Genomic DNA, 26,774 nt, shown 5'->3' on the forward strand with positions numbered 1-26,774 from the left:
AAGGCCAAAAACTTGAGAAATGCTCAGAAAATTAATACTCAAAAATAAAATATTTTACTATTTATTACAACTTTTTAAAAATCCTTATTCTTTTAACGTGGCACTTGTCACTGATTGGCTATGACCTTGATTTACCTTGACTGTGCTTTTGGTTATTTATTGCAGCGTATCACCTTTGCCTGTCATTGGCAAACCCTCTTCCTAGATGCTTTGAAGAGTACGTTTTTATTGATGTGTAACACAAATATGTTTCAACAGAGACAAATCACAAGGTATATAGGTTGAGTGATTTTCGTGAAATGGACTTGCCCGTGTAGCTGACACTCAGATTGAGAAAAGGAATGTTAAAAAGAAAAAGAAAAAGAATATTTTCAGCATCAGAGAAACCTCCTCATACCCAGTCTTAATTATCATCATGCCTCCCTCCCTGAAGGCTTCCACTCTCCTGACTTTTATCACCAGCTTTCTCTGTTTTTGAACTTCATATAAGTTAAGTCATAGAAAATATACCATTTTGTATTTGGTTTCATTTTTCAGCATTATTTTGTGAGATTCATCCAGGTTATTGCAACACTTGTTTATTCAGTTTGATTTCTGCACAGCATTCCTTTGTCTGAATGTGTCACAATTGATTTTAGCCATTTTCTCACAGTAGACTTTTGATTTCTGCTGAGTTTTTGGCTATTAGGAATAGTGCCCCTAAAAACATTCTCATACCGTATCTTCTGACACAAATATATATTTCGCTGGATATGTGCCTAGGAGTGGATCGCTGGGTTATAGAGTAGAGACATGTTTCAACTTTTGTAGATAACTGCCGAATGCTTTTTTCCAAAGTCATCGTACTAATTTAAGTTCTCTTAATAATATATGCGAGATTTAGCTGCTCTGGATCTTTGCCAGCAATTGGTATTAGTCCTTTTCATTTTAGCTGTTTGGTGGGTAGGCTCATTAAGGTTTTACTCTGTGTTTCTCTAATAACTGAGGAAGTTGAGTACCTTTTCATATGTTTGTTGGCAATTGGGATATCCTTTTTTGTGAAATACCTGTTCAGATCTCTTGCCCATTTTCTTTCTTTTTTTTTTTTCCTGTCTTTTTGTCTTTTCTAGGGCCGCACTTGCAGCATATGGAGGTTCCCAGGCTATGCCTATGCCACAGCCACAGCAACGCTGGATCCTTAACCCACTGAGCGAGGCCAGGGATTGAACATGCAACCTCATGGTTCCTAGTCGGATTCGTTAACCACTGCGCCACAACGGGAACTCCTCCTGCCCATTTTGTATTCGTTTAGTGTGTTTTTCTTACTGATTGTAGGAATTCTTTATATGTCTATCTCCTAGGTGGTGTAGTGGCTGGAGGCAGTGTGTAAGTCCTGGCATCCTGGAGGGTGTGGTATAGACGGAGGGGTGGGCTGTGGAGGTGGTGGGGCAGGAAGAACAGAAAGGGAGGTTGAGGCACTCGACTAAAACCCTGTTTGCCTCTCCTTTCAGCCCTGACATGGGAAAGGTATCTTAAGTAGTAGTACCTTTAGTAGTAGTACCTTGGTAGCTCTGTGCTTCAGCAGCGGGTAGGCTGGCGCCACCTCTTGGCCTATGAATCTGGGTGTTGAAGCCCTATTGCCTGGGAATCCATACAGGATTCTAAACTCACAATATCAGATGATCTTGTCCAGTCCCAAATTTGGGTGTTGCTTCCTCACCTCTTCTCCAAGTCCTCGCCTCTCCACTCCCATCAAGTACTGGCAATTCTACGTCCAAAATATGCCTCCAGTCGAATCCCTCCACTTGTACCACCAGCATCTGGGTCAAGGCACATCACCCTTCCCCTAGGCCAATGAGAGGGCTTCCAGACGGACCTCCAGCTGCCACTGGGAACTGTTTTAAAACAGAAGTTGAACCGGTCCTTGGAGTTCTTTATTCTCCCTGCTCTTATCCCTTATACCCCCTATTCCTTCCCTCATAGCTCTATCACAATTGGGAATTACATCTTTCTTTCTGCCTTTGTTTTCATACCTGTCTTTTCCATTGCTCTATTAATGCCATGAAGGGATCAGGCTTACTTTGTATGCCAGTGCGTCTTAATAGCTGTGGCACTCGAACGTGAGAGATTGAATTAACACCTCACGTCACATCTGAATCAAGTCCCCAGTGCCGCTTTCAGGTGGGCATCCGACCTCTTCTGGATACTTCAAGGGATGGGACCTCTCACTACCTCTGAGGCCTCCTGTCCTTATTTGAAAGGAAAGCAACATACCTATCTTTAGTGTTTAAAGAGGAGGCAAAGTGTGGAAAGGGAAGGAAGGCTGAGGTCTTGGCAAGACCGGAAATGGGAAAATCATCCCAAGGCACCACTGTCCTTGCTTAATTGTTTAAGTTGGAAAACTCCTCTTAATTAGCAGATGAAGTTTTGGCTCTTGGCTCAAATTTACCTCCCACCCATAATGTTACCAGCGAACATAGTGCACTTCTGTTCTTGGGGCAAAACAAGCTTGGGACAGGGGTTGATCCTGTCCCCGTGTCCTGCCTCTGACGTCTCCCAGAGGGCCAGAGTGGAACACATTTGGAGCCCCCTGGGGCTCCAAATTGGGCCCCACTCTTCTCTCGGTGGCCCAAGGTCATGGCAGGGAGATAGACATCCAGATGCATCCCCAGAAAGAGACCAGACTGCAGTTTGAAATTCCAGCTGTATTGAGGCTGTGTCCCCAGTGTTTAGCTAGTCTATTAAGTAGGAATCTAACCCTGTCATGATCTCAATTAATTTGACGCTTTCCCCAATTCCCTTTAGATGGCCTGCACTCAGCAGGGTGGGTTCATGAGCAATTTTAAATCCAACAAAGGAACGGTCCTCCCTTGTATTCCCACAATTCACAGCCAGGGTGAAATCTCTCCGTGTAGCTGAACAAGGCCTTGGACTCAGAAAGAGCTGGGTTCTAGCTTGATCCAGTCCCTTACCAAGTGGGGGCCCGGACATTCACTTACCTCCCTGAGCCTCAACATCATCTGCCAAATGGAGCTAATTCTTACCCCCGAGGCCGTTGTGATGATCAAGTAAGTTGTGGAAAGTACCCAGCACTGCGGCTAGTACAGGGCAGATGTCCTGCATGAGATCATTCTTTTTCTAAACAAAGTCCCTTGTCTTCTGGGAAAGATGGTCATGTATGGCTTCTGAATCTATTTGGTTTCCCTGGGAGCTACTGCCTTTAGTCTTTTTATTTTATTTTATTTTTTGGACTTTTTGCCTTTTTGCCATTTCTTGGGCTGCTCCTGTGGCATATGGAGGTTCCCAGGCTAGGGGTCGAATCGGAGCTATAGCTGCCAGCCTACACCACAGCCACAGCAATGCGGGATCTGAGCCAAATTTGCAACCTACAACACAGCTCAGGGCAACACCGGATCCTTCACCCACTAAGCAAGGCCAGGGATCGAACCCGCAACTTCATGGTTCCTAGTCAGATTCATCAACCACTGAGCCACAACGGGAACTCCTTTTTTTTTTTTTTTTTTTTTTAGGGCCACACCCAAAGCATATGGAGGTTCTCAGACTAGGAGACTAATCGGAGCTGTAGCCACCGGCCTACGCCAGAGCCACAGCAACGCCAGATCCAAGCCACACCTTCGACCTACACCACAGCTCACAGCAATGCAGGATCCTTAACCCACTGAGTGAGGCCAGGAATTGAACCCGCAACCTCATGGTTCCTAGTTGAATCCATTTCTGCTGTGCCACGACAGGAACTCCACTACTACCTTTAGTCTTGATTCCAGAGCAGTATGTACAGAATTGCTGTACTGTGAGGTTACTGCCAGGCTCCTTTGTATCTGTGATGGGGAGACAAGGGCAGGGTGTGGAAGCCGATTGGAGTGAATGAGCTGGAAAGAGGCCCAAAGCCTGAAGCTTTTAATAATCTGTTTCCAGGTGATCCCTTTGTGGCGCAGAGGAAATGAATCCCACAAGGAACCATGAGGTTGTGGGTTTCATCCCTGGCCTCGATCAGTGGGTTAAGGATCCGGCATTGCCGTGAGCTGTGGTGTAGGTCGCAGACGCAGCTCGGATCTGGTGTTGCTGTGGCTGTGGTGTAGGCTGGCAGCTACAGCTCCGATTCAACCCCTAGCCTGGGAACCTCCATAGGCTGCGGGTGTGGCCCTAAAAGGACAAAAGCCAAAAAAAAAAAAAAAAACCCAAAAAAACCCACAGTCTATCTCCGGGTCATTCCCACCAGTTATGGGCATAGCGAACTTTAATCCCTTTCCCACTCCCAGTGCTGGCCTGGGTCATTAGAATCCCCCCAATGCCTTACTTTATTCAGTCATTCTAGACCTGGGCTCAGTGAGCCCTTTGAACAACACCGACAATAAAGGAAAAAAGAAAGAGCAAAGATTTAGAGGAGACCCACTGGCTCTTCCTGGGTAGCAGAAGTATGAATGCTTATTGTTTTTCTCATCCATTGCCTGAATTTTGTAAATGATAATTTATTAGCATTATTATCAGAACCCCCACTTTTCTGAATTAAAATACTGGGCAAATTAAGTTAAATGCTGCTCTACCTCTGACGTAAGGGTAAACCTATGTAAAGTGGTCAGAACACAGAGCAGGAGGCCCAAGGCATCTCACAGTCATCCATACTCATCCGCTGAGAGGGAACACTCTGTCGCTGAGTATATGGGACATATAGTCCATTGATAGTAGTTGCTCAGTGAACTACTAAAAGTGATGGATGAATAGTGCTTCTCCTTTGATGATCTCAGAACATTTTGCTATATTTTCCTATAAGAATTGTCTGCTTAGCTTAGATCCCCCCACATAGGGATACTATTTTTTACATTAACCAGTTGATAGCAATTTATTGAGTTCCTATTATGCGCCAGGTACTGGGTATGCAATAGTGACCAAGAGAGTCATGTCCTTGCTGCCATGGATCTCATAAGCTAGTGGAGAAGATAAGATGTGGTCAAGGAAATAAAGAAATAAGATATAGGAGTTCCCTGGTGGCCTAGTGGTTAAGGATCCGGCCTTGTCACTGCTGTGGCTTGGGTTGCTGCTGTGGCATGGGTTCGACCTCAGGTCTGGAAATTTCCACATGCAGTGGGCATGGCCAAAAAAAGAGAAATAAGCTGTACAGATGTGTAGGTGCCGCAGGGGAAGTAAACCCATGATGGGGAAGTCAGGTAGGAGTTCCCACCTGGGGAAGTGACATGTACCTTGAGATCTGAAGGATTAAAGCAAGAAGTTGGGGTGGGGGATGAGAGCAGGGTTGTGCTCCAGGCAGAGATGCTCAGGTGGGAGAGAGCTTGGCCTCTTCAAGGCTGGTGTGCCTGGAGCACAGTGAAAGACAGGGAGTGTGGTTGGGATGAGAAGTCAGACTGGTGGGTAGAAGCCAGATCATGCAGGGACTTGGAGGCTGTGCTTATGCATTTGGATTTCTTCTGAGCATAGTGGGACCTTGCACTTTTTCTCGAAAACCGATTTTACCTGTATTTTTTTTTTCCTTCTCTGTTTTTGGCAATTCTATCTTTCCAGTTGCTCAGGCCAAAAACTTTGGAGTTATTCTTGACTCCCTTTTTTCCCCCTCAGACCACACTGTCCCCACCGGAAAATCCAGCTGCCTCCTCCTGTAAATTATAATAGAACCTCACCACTCCTCCCCATCTCTCCTCCTCCACCCTAACCCAAGCCACCTTCATCTGTAGTCCAAGGTGTTGCACCCACTTCCCAGCAGTCTGGGTTAAGAATGCTGTCGGATTATTTTCCTCTGTGGTCAAAACCTTCCAGTGTTTCCCCATCTCAGAACGAAAGCACACTGTCTTACCATCGTGCAGTCTGGTCCTTCCCTTGTTACCTCTCTGATCCTGAATACAAAGCCCGTGGCTAAAATCCTGGAAGGGGAATCAGTGGCTCTAACCATTTTCTCATTCAGTCATTTCATCCACAAAGAGTTACTAAGAGCCTGCTATGTGCCAGACACTTTTCTGGGTGCTTGGGACATGCTGGTGACAAATCACACAAAAAGTCTCTGCTTCCTGGAACTTACATAGCAAATCAGTAAGTTCCATACTTTGTTAGAAGGAAATAAGTGTTGGGGAAAGAGTAGTCAGAGGAAGGAAAAATCCAGAGTCTTGGCTGGGGGGAGATGGTGGTTTTAAAGAAGGTGGCCTTGTTGAGAAGGTGGTATCTGAGCAAAGCCTTGTGGGAGCAGAGGGAATTAGCCCTGCAGATGAGAGAGGTGACGGGGTCTTCGGGCAGCGGCCATACTGTAAGTGGAGCAATGGCTGCTCCCTCCAGGGTGATGCTGCCTGCAGCTGCCATGTTGTTTATGCTCCCCACTGCCAAGGGGTGGTCGTGGTGGTCCTGGTTAAGCCAAATAACTTGGGTCAGAACAATGAGCTCTCCATGTAGCCTGGATGACAGTATGCTTATCAGATCTCTACTTCCTTTAGAATCAGATTCCCAAGGTGGATTCTGAGCAGTAGTTCTCAAGAAAAAGATTCTGTGGGCAAAAGATTCCGTGTTCCACATTTATTAAGCTTATTTATTTGTGGAATCCTTTTTTAATGGAACTTGTAGCCAAATTCCATAGAACTACAATCTGTCGATGGAATTCCAAGATTCTATAGACATACTGGAACCAACCAATCTGGAAAATTTGATTGGGTTCACACTGGGAGCAAAGTACTTGGAGGAGCTGAAAAACAAGGCCAGTTGGTAGGGTGACTGGGGTCCTTCAACCAGGAAAGTCTGGATAGTTATGAGATTAAAATGCTTGGAGATGGGGAGTTCTCTTGTGGTACAGAGAGCTAAGGATCTGGCATTGTCACTGCAGTAGCTTGGATTGCTGCTGTGGCGCGGGTTTGATCCCTGGCCCGGGAACTTCCACATGCCATGGCTTAAAAAAAAAAAAAAAGGTTGGGGGTAGATCTAGGGTAAATAATCATTAATCAAACATTTATTCAGTGTTTCCCTTCTTATGGCGTGGTACGTGCTGAGAGATGGCACACTTTCTGTAAAGAACCAGATAGTAAGCATTTTAGGTTCTGTGGGCCATATGGTAGTGTGAAAGAAGCCATAGACATACGTTAATGAAGGAGTAGGGCTGTGTTACAATGAAACTTTGTTTATGGATACTGAGATTTGAATTTCATGTAATTTCCACGTATCATAAAATATTATTTTTCTTTTGATATTTTTCCAGCTTTCAAAAGCTGTGAACACCATTCTTGGCTTGCATAGCCTGTAAAAGCAGGTGGTGGGCCAGATTTGGCCCACTGGTTTGCCAACATCATATGCTATGTGTCTGCAGGAGCCCCCAGCCTAGTGGGAGACATCTGCATGGATAATTACAGTGTGTTGTGAAACGGGCTGTGGTAGAGCTCAGCGAGGATGCTCTGAGAGCCCAGAGGAGGAGCTGGGAGGGACTTGGATGGGTTAGGAGGCACTCTGAATTTTCCCCTTTATCTTCAAGACCTGGTTGGATGGTTCCTGACCAAACTCAAGTGTTTCCTATTCTGACAGGGCATCTCTTTCCCTCAAGTCCTGGTCCTGACTCTCAGTGCTCACCTTGAGTCTTCTTTCTGGTGCTCCTATTTCCTCCTGGTTCCCTGACTTGTTTCTGCAGCTTGTATCCCCATATTCCCCAGTTTACTTTGGGGACCTTATCTTTTGAGTCCTGTCCTGGCTGCTGCAGCCTTCTAGAGATTGAGCATGCACTTGCTCCCTCCTGAGTACCCTCGGCCCCTCTCCTTCAGGGGTGGTGTTTCCCTCCCATCTCTGACATGCCCTGCAGGAGCTTGATATAGTGATGCCCTGGTGCCAGCTCCAGTCAGCTCATGAGACCCCAAGGTACATATCTCCTTCCAAATGACCTCAGCGATGCCTGATTGGTAGCTTGAAACCTGCTATGGTGGAAGTATTTACACCATAGAAATTGGCAAAGGACATCTACACATCAGAGCCATTACCGCCCTGGAGAACTGGTTTACTGCACAGCACTCTTCATACACCCAGGCAAAAGTACTTTTTTTTGAATATTACACAACTCTATTCATTGACTTATAGAATGATAAAGCTAGGAAAAATTTGGACTTAGCTGTAATGTTAATTATTAAGCTGTTGAAAATGCCTGGAATATGTCCTGCCTTCTGTACCTTCCTGACACATTCCTATGGGGCTCTCCTGGTCTTCATTGGTCCTCCTTCCTCCATGTGCTCAATCATATCACTCTTTTTTTTTTTGTCTTTTTGCCTTTTCTAGGGCCGCTTCTGGCAGCATATGGAGGTTCCCAGGCTAGGGGTCAAATCAGAGCTGTAGCCACCGGCCTACACCACAGCCACAGCAACGCCAGATCCGAGCCAAGTCTGCGACCTACACTACAGCTCACGGCAATGCTGAATCCTTAACCCACTGAGCAAGGCGAGGGATCGAACCTGCAACCTCATGGTTCCCAGTTGGATTTGTTAACCACTGCACCACGACTGGAACTCCCATATCACACTTTTGTGTCATCTTCTGATTCCAGGTGTGTCTTTCATTCAACTGTGTGGAATGTGGGTCTGGAGATGCAGCTATAGAGTAATGATTAATCACCTGAGCTCGGCATTCCCGTGTGGCTCAGTGGTTAACAAACCTGACTAGTATCCATTAGGACGTGGGTTCAATCCCTGGCCTCCTTCAGTGGGTTAAGGATCCTGTGTTGCTGTGGCTGTGGTGTAGGCTGGCAGCTGCAGCTCCTATTTGACCCCTAGCTTGGGAACTTCCATATGTCGTGACTGCAGCCCTAAAAAAAAAAAATCAAAATCACCTGAGCTCCAGAGCCAGGCTCCCTGGGTCCAAATTCTGATTCTGTCACTTATAATCTGAGTAACCCTGAGCAAGTTAATAAGTAACTCAGTTTATTTCATCTGTAGAATTGGGATAATATAGGACCTTCCTCCTAGAAGGCAAGGATTACATAATTTCATATCCACAAAAGCACTTAGAACCACATCTGCCTTTGGTAAGCATTGGTAATTCAGCTATTATTAATAATCATTTTGCTTTCAATTCCCATCTATTATCTGGCACATGTTGTGTGGCACATACTTAATACCTTTAATATATATGTTAAATGCTAAATATATGAGCAAAAGTGCAAATTGAGGTGGAGAAGGGAGTGAGCCTCATAGGCTGAAGGAAGGGGATTTGAACAACTGATTGAGGTTTGCACTAGGGCTGAAGGGTTGCTTGAATGTGGATAGATGGGAGAGTTAATGGTTAATTCAGCTGACACTGCAAAAGGTAGGCCATTTGGTAAATATAGAAACTGAATGTGAAAAATAATTAGCATTAAGCTGATTTCATCTCAAGTTAGTAGCAGACCTGCTATCAAAATTCCATTTCTCTCCTCCCTAGTGTCTGCTGAGGTGTTACTAAGTGTTTTGCTTTAGGAATATAATAGGTTTTAATTATTGAATGATGCGCTTGACGAGAAAGCAGGAAGAAGTCAGGAGGGCTCTGTCACCCGGGGGGGCATTAATTTTATGCATTCCGGAGAAATTAACATAATATGGTGACATTTCCACAGAATCCAAAGGTAATTTTATAACGACTGAGAGCCTGTGACCCCTTGATTATTCCTGCTCTCGAATCCATTGTCACTTCATCTTTCGTGGATTGTTTTTCCTTTCAGAACTCTCCTGTGCTGTCTTCTGGCAAATCAAAGCCAAGCAAATAATGCCTGGCTCTGTCCCCTGATTGTGCTAGAAGAAAGGCTGGTTCCTTAAAGAAAGGAGTGGGATTAATTTTCTTAGGACTGGCGCAGTGATCGAGATTGACGTAATTCTTTTTGAGGTTTTTATTCCTTTGTCATTGAGCAGTTGTTCTTCAGCTGATAAGTAGATCAGAGCAAGGAGATGAGGCCGGCTGTAGATAAAGAATCAGGACTGTTGTGAAACTGATCCTCAGCCCCCCTGCCCCTCCAAAATTCACAGCCTCTGCGGCAAGTCAGCTCTGGTTTGAATCAGGACTCTGTCATTTTGCAGGGAGCGATCTAGGGTCTGGGAGGCATCTTTTATTTTGAGCCTCACTCTTCTCTTCTCTAAGCAGGGATTATGACAGCTGCCTGGCGTCACTGTAGGTTTCAGTGAGATGGAGCTCTGTGGTGACACTATGAGGTGGAGCCGGGGACTTAGTAGATGCTCAGAAATGCTTCTTCTGTCACATTCCAAAGTTTCTTTCTCGCAGAAAGTGTTATATGAATGATGGGATTTTCCTTAGACATATGTATTCTTTTTTTTGTCTTTTGTCCTTTTAGGGCCGCACCTGCGGCATATGGAGGTTCCCAGTCTAGGGGTCTAATCAGAGATACACCTGCCGGCCTACGCCAGAGCCATGGCAGCGCCAGATCCGAGCCACGTCTGCGACCTACATCACAGATCACAGCAGTGCTGCATCCTTAACCCACTGAGCGAGGCCAGGAATCGAACCCGCAACCTTGTGGTTCCTAGTTAGATTCGTTTCTGCTACGCCATGACGGGAACTCCCCTTAGACATATTTAAATTGATAGGGATGTATGAAAATTAACATCCAGATGAAACATCTATTGTGTGAATGTGTACAGGACTATGGATGTACCGGTTTGTGTGTGTTTGCTCTTGGAGGGCAGGCACGTACAAGTATGACACTATTTCTAGAATAGTTCCTTGCAGGCTACCTTCAGCGCCACCTCTTTCTTCTCTTCCATCAAGAAAGCGAATCCAGGAGTTCCTGTTGTGGCTCAGCAGGCTAAGAACCCAACACATTGTCTGCGAGGATGTGAGTTTGATCCCTGACCTCGCTCAGTGGGTTAAGGCTTCGGCATTGCTGCAGGCTGTGGTGTAGGTCATAGATATAGCTCAGATCCGATATTGCTGTGGCTGTGGCATAGGCCTGCAGCTGCAGCTCCTATTCGACCCCTAGCCCAGGAACTTCCATATGCTGCAGGTGTGGCTGTAAAAAGGAAAAAAAAAAAAAAAAAAGAAAAGAAAGCAAATCCATTAACTATGAGGAAATAGAAAGAAGTAACTGGTTGGAAAATGCATTGGACAAGAAAAACCCATTCAGTTCTTACAAAATTTGCTATTTGCGACATACATGATACTTGAAATTCATGACACAGAAGCAATTGTCATTCTCAAAACATACTATACATTAGGTGGTGTCAGTGAAACTCAGACTTTTGTGAATTTTATAAAATGTCATTATAGACAAGGGTTTGGTGAGTCAATGATCTGTCAGTTAGCAGGCTGAAGATTCACTCTTTGTGCAATTATCATTTATGGAATTCACTTAAAATCACAAGCCGGTTGAATTTTGGACAGGACTCTGTGTCCAAGGCCATGGCATTCTGGATGGTCTTTTACCTACCCTGTTCATTTGGATTTGGGGATAATACAGTGTACAATTGCGCTTTATTTATCTATGTTCAGGAAGCACAAAACTATACAAAACAGAGGAAATACCTTGTCATTATAAGATAGGTGCAATTAAACCCATCCTAAGAAAAATTTCTCTAGGAGTGTTTTCGCTTTAGAATGGGCGTCTTAACTTTTCAGCCTTCATACCCAGAGGGGCGGCCGTGGGGAGGAAGAAAGTTCTCCAGACTATGTTCAGATCCTGACTTTGTCTCTTAATGAACCCCGTGAACTTGGGCATTTTACTCAGCCTCTCTGAGTTTGTTTTTCCACTTGAGAAATGGGAGTCATGATTACTCACAGAGTTGTGGCACAGGACATTCTGTAGTGAAGTTTGTCCGAATTTTCTATTCCTGCCTCCTTTGGACCAGTGCTCTCAGGATGCAGGAATATTTGCCTCCTACAAAATGATTTGTGGGGGATCATTCCAAAGGTCTGGAGGAGGCTCCTCTCACTTTCCCAACTGGTCCTTTTGCAGGGTTGGTTTGCCCATTGCCCAGATGGCTCCATCCCCCTTCACGTGCTGGCTGGAGAGCTAGGAGTCAACAGCACTCAAGGGGGCAGATGCCATCACCTGGAGAGTGAGAAAAGAAAAGGGGCCCGTGACAGAGCAGCAGTGTTAACAGAGCAGAGGAGAGTTGGAAGGCCAGCCAGGAGGGAGCTGCGCATGGGAGTGCAGGAGGACCCACAGTCGAGAGTGGAGGCAGCGGGACCTGTCGGCTGCATCAGACACCCCAGAGAGGTCCCTGAGGATGCGCCCCCCTGGCTGTCCTCAGGTGCCTGACAGGACATGTTTCTTTTCTTTGCTGATAGAGGCAGGAGCCAGGAGGACAGTGGTGGAAGAGGCATGGCCCAGCCCAGGGGAAACCGTGGAGAAACTTGAAGACGCAGGAGAGCAAGGTAAGCCCCACTGGACACAAATGACTGGGCTCAGAATCCTTCAAATGCTCTTCTGTCCTCTCCTCTTGCAGCAGCTTAAGGGAACACAGGAGTGACGAGTACTATCAGTTCCAGTGAAAAGATGGAAAAACCGGGACTTAGTGCTAATGCTGTGCTCAGCCATGGTGGAGCTGGGGTTTGAATCCAGCTCTCCTGAATCTCAGTCCTGAGCCATTCACACTGAACCGGCCGCATCTTTTGGGAGTTTCCTAAGCATTTCCCAGAGCAGCAGCGCAGCGCTTCGTGCAGAGATCTTGGCCGCACAGTAGGAAGAAGTCCTGCACCCTGGAGGATCTTGGCCATGCTCCAGGATGCAGGACTCCGCCAGTTTCTCTCTGCAGGAAAATATCTAAGCAAGTGCCATCCGTCTTGGTTAATCACTTCATGATTTCTAGCCATTACGACTGTGCCTGTGCTCACTCCCCTTCACCCTGGTCACTTCTGCCAGATTAGAGGGGGTCCCTTTGTCCTGGTGAGAAGAGATCACCCGGCAGCCCTTAAAAGGTGCTTGGAGTCCCGTGAACGCAAGGCGCTGCCTTGCGTTGTGGGGACAGTGGCCTGCCAGGCGAGAGCCTGTGTTTTCCAGAGGGAGGTTGTGTTTTCCAGGGGGAGGTTCCCAGTGCTGTGGGCTGCGGCAGTCTGGGGGATGTTGCACAGAGGGCTCCCATGAGACTCGGGAAAGACTTTTTATCATACTCAGAAGGGCATTTGATTGGGATTCCTAGCATTCCCACACTAGCGCTAGGCATGGGGTCCTCCAGTCTGTTGGATGTTGACAGTCATGGGGTCTCCTAGTGCCATTTTCCCTGCTATGTATGTGAAAATTAAGGTTTTTAAAGGAACTTAGAAGCGTTCAGCGTTTTTAAACAACTTTAGAAACTGTTGTGAAGCGTTGGAAATAACATGGGCTGTCAGAGTTCTGGTGCCAGGACTGTGCCAAGTTGTGAAGGCAGCCTGTCGCTAGGAACGTCTGTAGTTATGCCGTCTCTGACACTGTCCCTTTATCTCTGACTTCTCACCCTTCCCGGTTTACTACTGTGCAGAAGGGCCCCGATATGCATAAGGTGTGAAAACAGAGTAGCAGTGACACGATAGCAGCCGCTGCTATTTGTCAAGTGGTTACAGTGTGCTAGATGCGGCTCTGAGCACCTTTCCGTGCGAAGCCATTTAGTCCTCACGGCGGTCCTATGAGGAAACCGAGGGAGAGCCTAAGGGCGTACAGCCAGTTAGGGCAGCGCCAGGATTTGACCTTGGCAGGTCAGCTGCGGAACTTGTGCTGTTCATTGGGATGTTTTATTGCATTAACATGAGTTGTGGATAGGATAAAAATGACCTGAGTATGATTAGGGTGAAAATAACACCAACAGAGTTTACAAAAACCAAACCAGACCAAAACCCTATCACTTTTGCTCATGCCTTTTTATCACTCTTATCTCAAAAAAAAAAAAAAAAAAAAAAAGAACTGGTGTTAATGTTACCTCCTCCAGGAAATTGTAGGCTGGACTAATGGCCTTCATGCTGGCTCCCCCCACCTCCTGGACTTCCCTCTGTCTGTACATCATGTTAGATGATCGTCTGTTCACTTGTGGGTTGGCCCATCTAGATGGGGAGCTGTCTGAAGGCAGGGATGATGAGCCAGAGTCTGGCAGGTAGATTTCGGAGCTTGGGTGCTGGGCCTCTGGGTACTCCTGACCTTTGTCCCCTTCCTCTCTTCCCTCCCACTCCTCTGAGGCAGCTGGCTCTCCCTCCTATCTTCCCAGGAGAGTCCTTGTTGAATGGTTTCTAGGGTCCATCTGGGTGTCAGGGAGGCAGTTCTCGAAGGGGCCGCTGACTTTGCGTGACTCATCTTCATGATGCTTGGGGTTTTCTCACTTGCTTTTGTATAACAGGAAGCTGAATGTGGTCACTGCTGGGGGCCTGGCCAGTGTTGTGGATGGGAACCAGGACCACATGAGATGCTTGGGGGATGGGCTGGGGAAGAAGCCTCCTCTCCCAGGGATAGAAACCTCAAGGGCGGCTCAAGGGCACAGTTCTGAATTCCAGGTGGAGCACTGGAAAGAATAGGGCCTATGCTGTGGGCTCTAACTAGCACCTGTCTCCTCCCTGTTTATTTATTTCTTTGGACTTGATTAAAAGAAGGAGGTTGAAAAAGTAAGAGTGGGTGGAAAGGCCACTGAGTGGGAGTGTCTGGAACTGTATACCATCTGAGAAGATGGAGACAAGCAGCCTAGTTTCATAGACGGAGGCCTGGGGAGGAGTCAGATTGGTCCCCATTTAGATCTTTTATCCACCTTGCTGCAGCTGACTTCAGTTTCTTTCTTCCTTTCTTTCTTTCTTTTTCCCTCTTTCATTTCTTTCTTTCTTTCTTTCTTTCTTTCTTTCTTTCTTTCTTTCTTTCTTTCTTTCTTTCTTTCTTTCTTTCTTTCTTTCTTTCTCTCTCTCTCTCTCTCTCTCTCTTTGCTGTACCTGTGGCACATGGAAGTTCCCAGGCTAGGGGTTGGATCAGAGCTGCAGCTGCTAGCCTACACAGACACAGCAACAGCAGATCTGAGCCATTTCTGTGACCTACACCGCAGCTCATGGCAACGCTGGATCCTTAACCCACTGAGCAGGGCCAGGGATCGAACCTGCATCCTCATGGATACTATTCGGATTCGTTTCCGCTGAGCCACAACAGGAATTCCCTGACCTCGGTTTCTTAATCTCTGAAATGGGAATTGTTATGAGGGCTCTGATTCTGTAGGTGAAAGGGTCCAGCACAGCAGTTGAACTACAGGAGGGAACCTCAACAAATATGAGTTGAAAATGAGGATCCCTTGGCTCTTCTTACTTCTTTCACTATAATCACTGAATTAACACCTCATTTTTTTTTTTTTGTCTTTTTGTCTTTTTGTTGTTGTTGTTGTTGCTGCTATTTCTTGGGCCGCTCCCGCGGCATATGGAGGTTCCCAGGCTAGGGGTCGAATCGGAGCTGTAGCCACCGGCCTACCACCAGAGCCACAGCAACGCGGGATCCGAGCCGCGTCTGCAACCTACACCACAGCTCACAGCAATGCCGGATCGTTAACCCACTGAGCAAGGGCAGGGACCGAACCCGCAACCTCATGGTTCCTAGTCGGATTCGTCAACCACTGCGCCACGACGGGAACTCCAACACCTCATTTTTTGCCCCCTTTCCCTTCTTATTATTTCCAGCATGTGGTCTTGATTTCGACAGTTCAGTTTTCTTTGTGATTTCCTTCAGTTGTCACACATTCTGAGTCAATCCCATAAACGTTTGCTGCGAGCAGGCTCTCTGTCAGTGACGATGCTTTGTGGCTTGGAGGATAGCTTCAGAATCAGGAGAATCAACTAAGTCAAGAGGCCACGCATGAAAAGAGGAAACCAAGTAGCTTCCATTCTCCCGAGTGCCTTTCGTTGGCTTGAGAAGCATTTTGTTAAAAATTCAGTTGCCAAATGTACGTGTGAGAATTTATCACAATGAAAAAAATACCTTTTGGTAACTTAAATACCTGACAAAAGCATCCCAGCATTAAATCATTAATACTCCCACCTGCTGCCAACTATAGCTGCTTTCTTTTATCATGATAATACAGACTGTCTGATTCTCCGGTAGAGTTTTTGGGCAGCAGCGTAATCAACATCTGGAAAAATCTACTTGTGATTTCAGTCATGTTAGTGTAGAGACTTTGTGCTTTCCCCACCTGTGAAGGTTGTTGTATTTCACGATCACAGCTTAGAATTGCCATCACACAAGTCTGTAATCTATTTCTTTTGGTACCAACTTGCCTTATATTGTGAACAAGCTAGTATTTTTTTTTTTTTTTTTAAGTACCAGTAAATACAGTGTCACATTACTGATGATGTGGTATCAGGACTTTTCTATTAGATCCTGGTATGATGGAAGAATGAAATCCCTTCTGAGAAGAGGAGCCAAGGGTTTTTAGGCCATGAATATGAACGCTTTTTTACTCATTCAGTGGTCAAGATGGACTGTCTTATTCGTATCATGGAGACTGGTTAGAACACTTCCTTGATTTAGAAGGTTGACATGTTAATTTCCATATTTCTTCCTCTTTTTTTTTTTTTTTTTTTCTTTTTAGGTCTGCATGTGTGGCATATGGAAGTTCCCAGGCTAGGGGTTGAATTGGAGCTACAGCTGCCTGCCTACTCCACAGCCACAGCAATGCCAGATCTGAGCCATGCCTGAGACCTACACCACAGTTGCAGCAATGCTCAAACTCAATCCTTAACCCATTGAGTAAGGCCAGGGATCCAACCTGCGTCCTCACAGAGATGACGTTGAGTCCTTAACCTAACTGAACCATGATGGGAACTCTGTACTTTAATATATTTTAAAATCATCACTTTTTAAAATATGAAAAATACAGGAAATAATATAGAGATCCATGTTTGTGTTGACAACTGACTTTTAAAATGTTTTTCTTCAAAAAAAAAAAAAAATGGAGTTCCCATGGTGGCGCAGTGGTTAACGAATCTGACTGGGAACCATGAGGTTGCAGGTTCGATCCCTGCCCTTGCTCAGTGGGTTAACGATCTGCTGTTGCCGTGAGATGTTGTGTAGGTCGCAGACACGGCTCGGATCCTGCGCTGCTGTGGCTCTGGCGTAGGCCAGCAGCTATAGCTGCGATTCGACCCCTAGCCTGGGAACCTCCATATGCCGCAGGAGTGGCCCAAGAAATGGCAAAAAGACAAAAAAAAATGTTTTTCTTGGAGTTCCCATCGTGGCTCAGTGAAAACGAATCTGACTAGCATCCATGAGGATGCAGGTTTAATCCCTGGCCTTGCTGAGTGGTTTAAAGATCCAGCATTGCTGTGAGCGGTGGTGTCGTTCGCAGACATGGCTCAGATCTGGCGTGGCTGTGGCTGTGGTGTAAATGGGCAGCTACAGCTCTGATTCGACCCTTAAAAAGACAAAAAAATGTTTCTTTTTATTTCTAATTATGGGCATAGTAAAAAATTTGCAGGATACATAAAAGAAGAAACAAAATTCCACCAAGTTTCCTGGGTAGGAGGATAAGCCTGGGCTTGCTGCCTCTGGGAAGCCAAGTTACCTGTAATTCCAGCACCGGAATATAGTCAGTGTACCCATTTTGGTGTGTTTCCTCCCTGGCTTTCTGAAGTGCATTTTTTATATAGTTGTGGCTATATCGTACCCTCATGGATCCTAGTCAGGTTCATGAAGCGCTGAGCCATGAAGGGAACTCCGGCTGCTCTTTTTTCTTAGTTTATCTTTTTTTTTTTTTTTTTTTTTTTTTGTCTTTTTGCCATTTCTAGGGCTACTCCCACGGTATATGGAGGTTCCCAGGCTAGGGGTCTAATTGGAGCTGTAGCCGCCGGCCTACCACCAGAGCCACAGCAACATGGGATCTGAGCCGCGTCTGCGACCTACACCATGGCTCAGGGCAATGCTGGATCCTTAACCCACTGAGCAAGGCCAGGGATTGAACCTGCAACCTCATGGTTCCTAGTCGGATTCGTTAACCACTGAGCCACGACGGGAACTCCTCTTAGTTTATCTTTACTCTCACTAACAGTGATGTGACATTTTCTCCAAAACGCCAGCATCCTTATCATTATCATCAGCAGCAGGGGTCACATCTAGAGCACAAGGTGTGGGGTGTGTGTGTGTGTGTGTGTGTGTGTGTGTGTGTAGCCAGCTGTGTGTATCTGTGTGGGTGTGTGTTTGCTGGTAACAAGGGACATGTTTGATGTCCTGTTTGAAGTGGATCACAAGCTGGAGCAAAGTCCTAGATGAGTTTAGCTGCCAGTGAACAACAGATGGGGAGAGCATCTCTCTATTACAAGTCATTTCAGCACATCGTTGGACCCACTCTGCTGTCAGAAATCCCTTTCGAGATGCCTGTCTGTTCTCTTTGGTTCCAGGGTTCTTGGTGCTCTGATGATTCTGTTGCCAAGGTTGCCACTGAGAGGAGTTACCTTCTCCAGGGATTTCAGAACCACAGTAGGAAGATTTTCTAACTAAATCTATCTCCATAATTCCATTCTTTGCCATTGGAGGGATTGAAATGAGATGCATGCGTGAAATACTTAGCACGGAGCCTGGCACATGGTGGCCGGACCCACGTTAGACCCCTAAGACATCATGCTCCTTTCCCTACATCCAAGTGCAGATGTGTGCTTATTAACCGTGTGGGACTAGCTCCTGCGCAGGTTGTAACCTTGGCTGCTCTGTATTTACTCGAATCCCTTTTCCCCAGAGTCTCATCAAGCATCTTTGATATGACTAATTTTGCTGGTCTACTAAAGATTACTCATCAAATTTCTCCCTGTTATGCCCCTTGCCTCATAACATACTGACATTTTTGTATTTCTACATATTTGTTTTCTAGTTACAGAAAGGAAAAAAAATCCTGTTACAGATGATGCAGTTTTTGACTACTAAATGAATTACACTTTCAGCTTGCTTTCTTGACTTTTTTTTTTGTTTCCTTTATGTGCAAAATCTTTTACGTTTCATTAGATCCCTTTTTTTTTTTTAAATTTTCATTACTCTAGGAGGTGTCTCCAACAAGATATTGCTGCAATTTATGTCTATTCTGCCTTTGTCTTCCTCTGAGTTTTATAGTAACTAGCCTTATGTTTAGGTCTTTAATCCATTTTGAGTTTCATTTTGTGTATGGTGTAAGAGAATGTTATAATTTCATTCTTTTACATGTAGTTGTCCAGTTTTTTGAGCACCATTTATTGAAGAGACTGTTGCATAGTCTTGCCTCCTTTTTTTTTTAGAGCTGCACCCATGGCATATGGAGGTTCCCAGGCTAGGGGTTGAATTGGAGCTGCAGCTGCCAGCCTACGCTGCAGCCACAGCAATGTCAGATCTGAGCTGCGTCTGTGACCTACACCACAGCTCATGGCAATGCTGTGTCCTTAACCCACTGAGTGAGGCCAGGGATCGAACCTGCACCCTCATGGTTCCTAGTCAGATTCGTTTCCGCTGGGCCATGATGGGGACTCCTAATCTTGCCTCCTTTGTCGTAAATTAATTGACCATAAGTGTGTGGTTTATTTCCGGGCTTTCTATCCTGTTTCACTGATCAACATTTCTGTTTTTGTGCCATACCATACTGTTTTGATGACTGTAGTTTCGTAGTATAGACTAAAGTCAGGGAGCCTGATTCCTCCAGCTTTGTTTTTCTTTTTCAAAATTTTGGCTTGCTTTCTAATGCCAGAGCTATGATGTACTATTAAAACTGTTTATACTCTTAAGTCTTCTGTAAGTGATAATACTAACGTCAGACTGCATGAAAAATAGGCTTTCTTTCTGGGGCAAAGCTTTAATTTACGTCATGGAGGAGAACTCAGGGGCTTTATTTGACTTAAGGTGGAAAGGTTATGGTTCTGATTTGGGGGCAGAATTTTCCCTCAGCCCTTGGCACGCAGGTACTCATTCTGTCTGCACCTGGTGAACTGGAATTTTGGTCAAAACAGTGGAGGAGATAGGGTTTCAAAGAACACATGTTTACCAAACTCACTTTTCTTTCCTGATTTCATTTCCTAGAGCCCCTCTTGCAGTTTGGTGAGGCCGTATGACTAATTTCTGGCTAATGGAATGTAGGAAGAGGGATGTGCTTTCTTCCAGGCTGTTGGAGGAGGTCATCAAGGAGCCGTGACCGCTGGTTGACCTGTGGCTGGACGCAGCAATTGGAGGCTCCTGGTCCTTGGCTGCTTGCCTTCCCCGTGTTCAGAAGCTTCTCCAAGGATACAGCCTTAAGATAGAAATGTAGTGTTGAGGCTCTCTGGATAGTATATGTGATGAACCCTGTTAAGTCCTGTATCTAAATTTCTAAGAGGTAGCAGGTGTGTGCAGAAACTTACTCATCTCACGGCCGCCCAAGACAAGTCTGGTAAGAAAATTCCCTTGTTTATTAAACTTGCCGCCCACCAGTCTGGAGTGGTCTGCCTCTTTCTTCAGTCTCTCCCTGTCCTCTGCATTTTGGGCTTTGTAATAAGCAAGAAGTAAGCCTTTATTGTGGCATCAGGCCACTGAGACTTTGGGTTTTTATTATAGAAATTAGCTACACCAGGAGTTCCCGTCGTGGCGCAGTGGTTAACGAATCCGACTAGGAACCATGAGGTTGCAGGTTCGGTCCCCGCCCTTGCTCAGTGGGTTAACGATCCGGCGTTGCCGTGAGCTGTGGTGTAGGTTGCAGATGCGGCTTGGATCCCGTGTTGCTGTGGCTCTGGCGTAGGCCAATGACTACAGCTCCAATTCAACCCTAGCCTGGGAACCTCCATATGCCGAGGGAGCGGTCCAAGAAATAGCAACAACAACAACAAAAGACAAAAAAAAAAAAAAAAAGGAAATTAGCTACACCAACTAATACAGGATACAGATAAATAATACAGATAAATATTAGTTCAATAAATATTAGTGCTTTTTTTCCTCTTGGTCCCCAGGAAGCACAGAATGTCAGAACCTTCTCAAGGTGGTCTGAACTGCGACGAGTTGATAGGGTATGTCTCAGGAAAGCCCTTGAGGAAAAGGAATCAGGCAGGAAAGCCAAATACATTGCCCGTGGCACATTGTGTGGTTTGCAGGGAAGACACAGCCTTGGAACATCATAGTGGAAACAGTTTGGAAACAGATCAGGACTGTTGGGATGAATGCTGCAAACTGGTTCTCATCCTTGGCTTCTCACTAGAATAATAAGACCAATGCTTAGCCCCCAGTCCCATTCAAGACCAGTGAATCAGAATCTGTTCTGGCGATCCTTGATAACTGTATGATGGGCTGGTTCCACACACGAGTTCAGCATGCTGTTGTTGTTGAGAACCACTGCTGGCAACAGTATTGAAGCATCCGTGCCTCATCTTTCCTGGGCAGTAGGTCCTCATGTGAGGCATACTCGGATGACCCAAAGGGACCGAGATAATATGGCCTGCTAAATAAAAGCCAGAGATCGATGCAGCCAGAACAAATTATGGCTCAAATACCCCATTCCCCAAGACATCTGTAACTTTTTTTTCCTGTACCAACACGGAAGGTCAGCCTGTGGGATTGCCATGGTGCTTTCGAGTTCCATTCCATGTGTTCTTGGTGCTCTGATCGGGGGAATTTCCCTGAGTTCTGGAGCCCAAAGTCCCCCTTCCGTAGTTGTCATGAGTCATGTTCATGCTCTCTTGCGGAACGCTGGAGCTTCATGTTTAGGAGGCTGGCTCGTATAGAGATGAAGGGGAAGGGGGTTAGTGGCCACTGTGGATAACCGAGCATAATGATAGCGATTGATAGTAGCGTATTACGCCTTCGAGGCTGCGGGCAAATTGAACAAAAGTCGGAGTTAAACTGAGCTTACATACCTGCTATGGTTTCAGGAAACCTTATCAAATCCAGTGTCGTCTTATTAAAATAGCCCAAAGTATTAGTCTAAAGAAGAAGGTTGAAAGGCTTTGCTGTAGGCAGAGGAACCGCCAGCTCTAATTTGACTTTTCTTCTTTGGGAAACACTTTGTACTTTTGGAGGTCCATTTGGTGCTGTGACCACTGTGCACCATTCATTCATTCAGTAACTTCTAATGGTGATTTATTTATTTATTTATTTTTTGTCTTTTTGCCTTTTCTAGGGCCGTACCCATGGCATGTGGAGGTTCCCAGGCCAGGGGTCTAATCGGAGCTGTAGCCACCGGCCTACACCACAGCCACAGCAACATGGGATCTGAACCGTATCTGCGACCTGCACCACAATTCACGGCAACGCCGGATCCTTAACCCATTGAGCAAGGCCAGGGATCGAACCCGCAACCTCATTGTTCCTAGTCGGATTCGTTAACCACTGCGCCACGGTGGGAACTCCTCTAATGGTGATTTATATGTCAGGCATCATGCAAGGTGTCAAACAAGTGAATAAACATGGTCCCTGCTTTCAAAGGTCTTTTTGAAGGCACTTCCACTTATAACTTGTGCATTTATAAGGCCCTGCAAGGGAGGCCTGATTATGCCTGTTTTACAAGAGGAGAAAGTGAGACTCAGGACAATTAAGCCACTTGTCCGTAGTCACATATCTGGCAGCCCCGGTATTGTCACCCAGAGCTTCTGACTCAGGTTTAAGGGTCTCCCCAGGGAGAACAGCCAGTGGCTGCAGGAAGGTGGAGGGGAGAAAGCTGCTGGTCAAGGCTCACCTTTCCTTTCAGACTTACCAGGGAGGGAGTATTGAAAATTTCACTTCTTGAAATGTGAATTCAGGACGATTCTCATCATTTCATTATGGGGAGAAGTATATGAACTGAAAGGCAGATGAGGAAACTGAGGCAGCCAAGAGGGGTCCTCTGGAGTTGTCAAGTGCCCCAGGGTTGCTTGGGCCAAGAAGCACCATCACATCCATGGAGAGAAACACTTTTATGAGCCAAGAGCCAGCTCACCATGGACTGTCATCCTGGGCTGAGGGCTTCTTGAGCTCACGCCACTTTTCTCAAACTGTCCTTGGCATTCAGACCTTCCTTGTCGTGTCGAATATGGCCCCCACAGGGTCTCTTACTTTTGGGTCCTCTTAAGCTACGTCATGGCCACTAGGGTCCATTTCCCATCTTCTCCAGCTTCTGTCTTATTACTTTTGTATTAGTCAGGGTTCCGCAGAGAAACAGAACCAATAGTTTGTCTGTCTGTCTGTCTGTCTGTCTATCTATCTATCTATCTAACCTACCTATTTTATTTATCTCTCTTTCTTTCCAGAGAGCACTAAGTTTAAGGATTTAGCTCATTTGGCGAGTCCAAAAATCTGCAGGGTGTGTTGACAGGCTGGAGACCCCGACAGCTGCAGTTTGAGGGCAGAGACTGTCTGTTGGGAGAATTCCTTCTTGCCAGGGGGCCGCGTCAGTCTTTTTTGCAGCGAGATCTTCACCTGATTGGATGAAGCTCACCCACATTATGGAGGATAATCCGCTTTCCTCACAGTCCACTGATTGGAATGTTAATCTCATCCCGTGGAAAAAAATCCTCACCGAAACACCCAGAATATCTGACCACATAGCTGGGTACCCCGTGGCTTTGCCAAATCGACCCATAAAACGAGCCATCACTCCCCCTGTTCCTCACATGCGCTCTCTAACCTGTCAAAGTGTGCGTGAAAAATGAAACATCCAAATGCCTGTTCTCTGGCTTGTTCGCTGCATCTCTAGTTGGAGGCTTCTTAATAAGAAGCCAGTCTGATTATATCAGGGTGACAGGTTCTGTCAAGACCCTGGCCCCATCCCGTGCTCCTACTCCTCCTGCTCTTACTTCAGGAGCTTCGTCTGGCCATCACATCTTGCTCTGCTATTGTTTCAGCAGCCGGAGATACAACAGGTGCCCCCGCATCTGCGGGTTCCACTTCCATGGGTCCCACCAACCATGGATTGAAAATATTTGAAAAAAAAAATGCCAGAAAGTTCCCCAAATCAGAATTTGAATTTGCCATACTCCAGCAACTATTTACATAACATTTGTATTGTATTCGGTATGATAAGAATTTGAGAGATGATTTAGAGTATATGGGACCGTATGTCAGTTACATGCAAATGCGATGACATTTTATATAAGGGACTTCAGCACCTGAGGATTTTGGTATCTGAAGGGGTCCTGGAGCCAACTCCCATAGATGGTTTATGTTAAAAATTTACCTCAAACTCTGGAGTTCCAGTTGTGGCTCGGTGGCTAACAAACCCAACTAGTATCCACGAGGGGGGTTCGATCCCTGGCCTTGCTCAGTGGGTTAAGGATCTCGCATTGCTGTGAGCTGTGGCGTAGGTCGCAGATGTGGCTTGGATCCTGCAATGCTGTGGCTGTGGTGTAGGCCAGCAGTTACAGCTCCGATTCGACCCCTCGCCTGGGAACCTCCATACGCTGTGCATGCAGCCCTCAAAAGACCAAAAAAAAAAAAAAAAAAAAAAAAAACCCACAAAAAACAAAAATTTACCTTAAGCTTATGTTCAAGGTAAATTTTTAACATACATTATCTCATTATAACTCACATATTCCCTGTCGGATAGGTATCTCCATCTTACAGAAGAACAACTGAGATTCAGAGAGGCTGAGCAACTTGCTCAAAGACACATGGATAGTGAATAGAGGAGCTTTTCATTTATTAGTTTTTGGTTTTTTTGGCCACACCAGTGGCACGTGGAAGTTCCTGGGCCAGGGATTGAACCCACATCACAACAGTGACCTGAGCTGCTGCAGTGACAATGCCAGATCCTTAACCTACTGTGCCACAAGGGAACTCCTCATTTATTAGTTTTAAATGTTGTTAACCTATTTATTATGAGCTGGCTCCAGAGATAGAGGGTGAGTGGAGAGAGAGAACGACTGAGAAGTGACTGTCCTGCCCTGGTCACATCCATTACCTCCTGGCTGTGCAGGGTTGTACGCACATCTGTGTTCATTCCTTAATTAATCAATTGTTCCGGCGAGAGCCCGCTTTGTGCCGGGTACTGTGTTGGGGCTGGGAGGGAAGACCTATCCTTGCTACCAGCAGCTCCATTCTTGTGGGATGACCAGCATGCAAACAAGCAGGGTGAGTCCAGTGTGATGGTTCAAGGGTGGAGATGAGGAATGGGGTCCAGGGAAGGCTGGCAGTGGAGTGTCCATCTCCCTCTAGAAAGGACAGGCAGGAAATGCTTCTGGAGGGACCTGGGACATCAGGGGAGACTTGAAGACTAAGAAGGAGGTCTCTAGGCAAACCAAGTGGGCTGAGAGGGAAGAATATTCTGGATTATAAAAAGTAAATTTAAGACTGTCATTTTGGTCTCCCCACTCCTGCTGGAGAGTGTCTGCAGTTCTCAAAATCTCCTCACTGCAAAGGCTATTGGAAAAGTCTCCCTAAATTCTTAGTGCAAGAAAGAAATTTAATTTACTTTAATTTTCTCCTGATGTTATGGGGAAAGCATTGGTCTGGGAGTCCCTCAGCTAATATTTTTTGAGACACAGTAGGAATTTTTGAGACACTGAAGGCGGGCACAAAAAAAAATAGTCACTTTCACAGACGCTAATAATATGTAAACTTAGAAAAAAAGTTGAAAAATTGATGGAGGCCATCCCTATTACAAAGAAAAATCACCTTACTGTGCAAATAGAAGTCTGTAATCTCCACTAGGGCCTTCGAGGCATCTTTCTGGGAACTTTCTCTGACCCTCGAGTGTGTAGGCACTTTGCTTTTTATTCTCTCTGTTTATTTAGATAGTAGCTGCCATCCCAGGGCCTAATTAAATGAGAAAAAAAAGAAATAAAGAACAGGCTCTAGGGAAGCAATAAGATAGAAGCAAAATGAAACACAGAAGGATGTCAGTGACAGCTGAAGAGTTGCTTCCACAGATGTAGACTTTCTTTTTTTTCTTTTTCTTTTTGTCTTCTGTCTTTTTTTTTTTTGAGGGCCACACCCATGCCATATGGAGGTTCCCAGGCTAGGGGTCTAATTGGAGCTGTTGCCACCAGCCTATGCCACAGCCACAGCAACGCTGGATCCGAGCCGCGTCTGCAACCTACCCCACAGCTCACGGCAACGCCAGATCCTTAACCCACTGAGCAAGGCCAGGGATCGAACCCGCAACCTCATGGTTCCTAGTCGGGTTCATTTCCGCTATGCCACCACGGGAACTCCATGATGTAGACTTTCTAAGACTGCTTTCTTATTTGGAGCCCCTGAATCCAGAGATTGTTTAGCAACTTTGTCTTCTTGTAAAGTCCTCAAAGGCAGGGATTGTTTTTTTAGTTAGCACAATGCCTAAATTGTGGCATGCAGTAATGCTAGTTTAATTTCACTGTTTCTCTGTTTATCTTTTCTTTCTCTCTATCTCTTCTTGAAGGGAGCATGTTTGATGGTTTAGGTCGGACTCATGGTTGCAAGCAACAGAAGGATGGTTCCCAGGCTAGTATAAGGTCCTAGGGCATCTCATAAAATTTGGGAGAGCTGATTTTTAGGTACAGGCTGGAACTGGGCCTGGAATGTACTGGAATTTTCTCTTCAGCTCTTACAATCCCTATTCCCAGCGAATGGACTCATTAGCTTTACTTGGATTATACCATATGCAGCCGGAAGAGCAAGGTTGCAGTTCAAAAACTTCATTGCCTGTCGCCATTTCTGTGATTATGTGAATGCAGGAGGGTCCTCCCCAAAATTTGAAGTGGTTGTCAGTCCAGTGTGTGTCCCCAAGGGGGTATGAATAGTGCTTTTACAGGGGGGGCAATTTGGGTTTACAATTCTCGGGCTGCTGACTCTCGGGAGAATTCCAAGTGGTAGACAGTTTCCAATCTGAGAATGGCTGAAATGCATCAAGGTAGTGCTGAGGAGCAATCTTCCCTTTAGTATGAGCAATAAAAAGTTATTTTCTTAGGAGTTCCTGTTGTGCCACAGTGGTTAACGAATCTGACTAGGAACCATGAGGTTGCGGGTTCCATCCCCG

At 45.8% G+C, this 26,774-nt stretch overlaps 1 protein-coding gene across 2 annotated transcripts in view; it reads left to right on the top strand.

Moving 5' to 3' along the window:
• The window catches only part of PDE1C (phosphodiesterase 1C), a 592,240-nt gene that overhangs the window by 67,250 nt on the left and 498,216 nt on the right, over positions 1–26,774 (top strand). For both annotated transcript variants that reach the window (XM_021079205.1, XM_021079206.1), the window contains exon 2: positions 12,235–12,321. In XM_021079205.1, the coding sequence (XP_020934864.1) occupies positions 12,235–12,321 (87 nt within the window). The remainder of the gene's footprint in view (positions 1–12,234; positions 12,322–26,774) is intronic.

This window comes from Sus scrofa, chromosome 18 (assembly GCF_000003025.6).
Source record: "Sus scrofa isolate TJ Tabasco breed Duroc chromosome 18, Sscrofa11.1, whole genome shotgun sequence".
NCBI lineage: Eukaryota > Metazoa > Chordata > Mammalia > Artiodactyla > Suidae > Sus > Sus scrofa.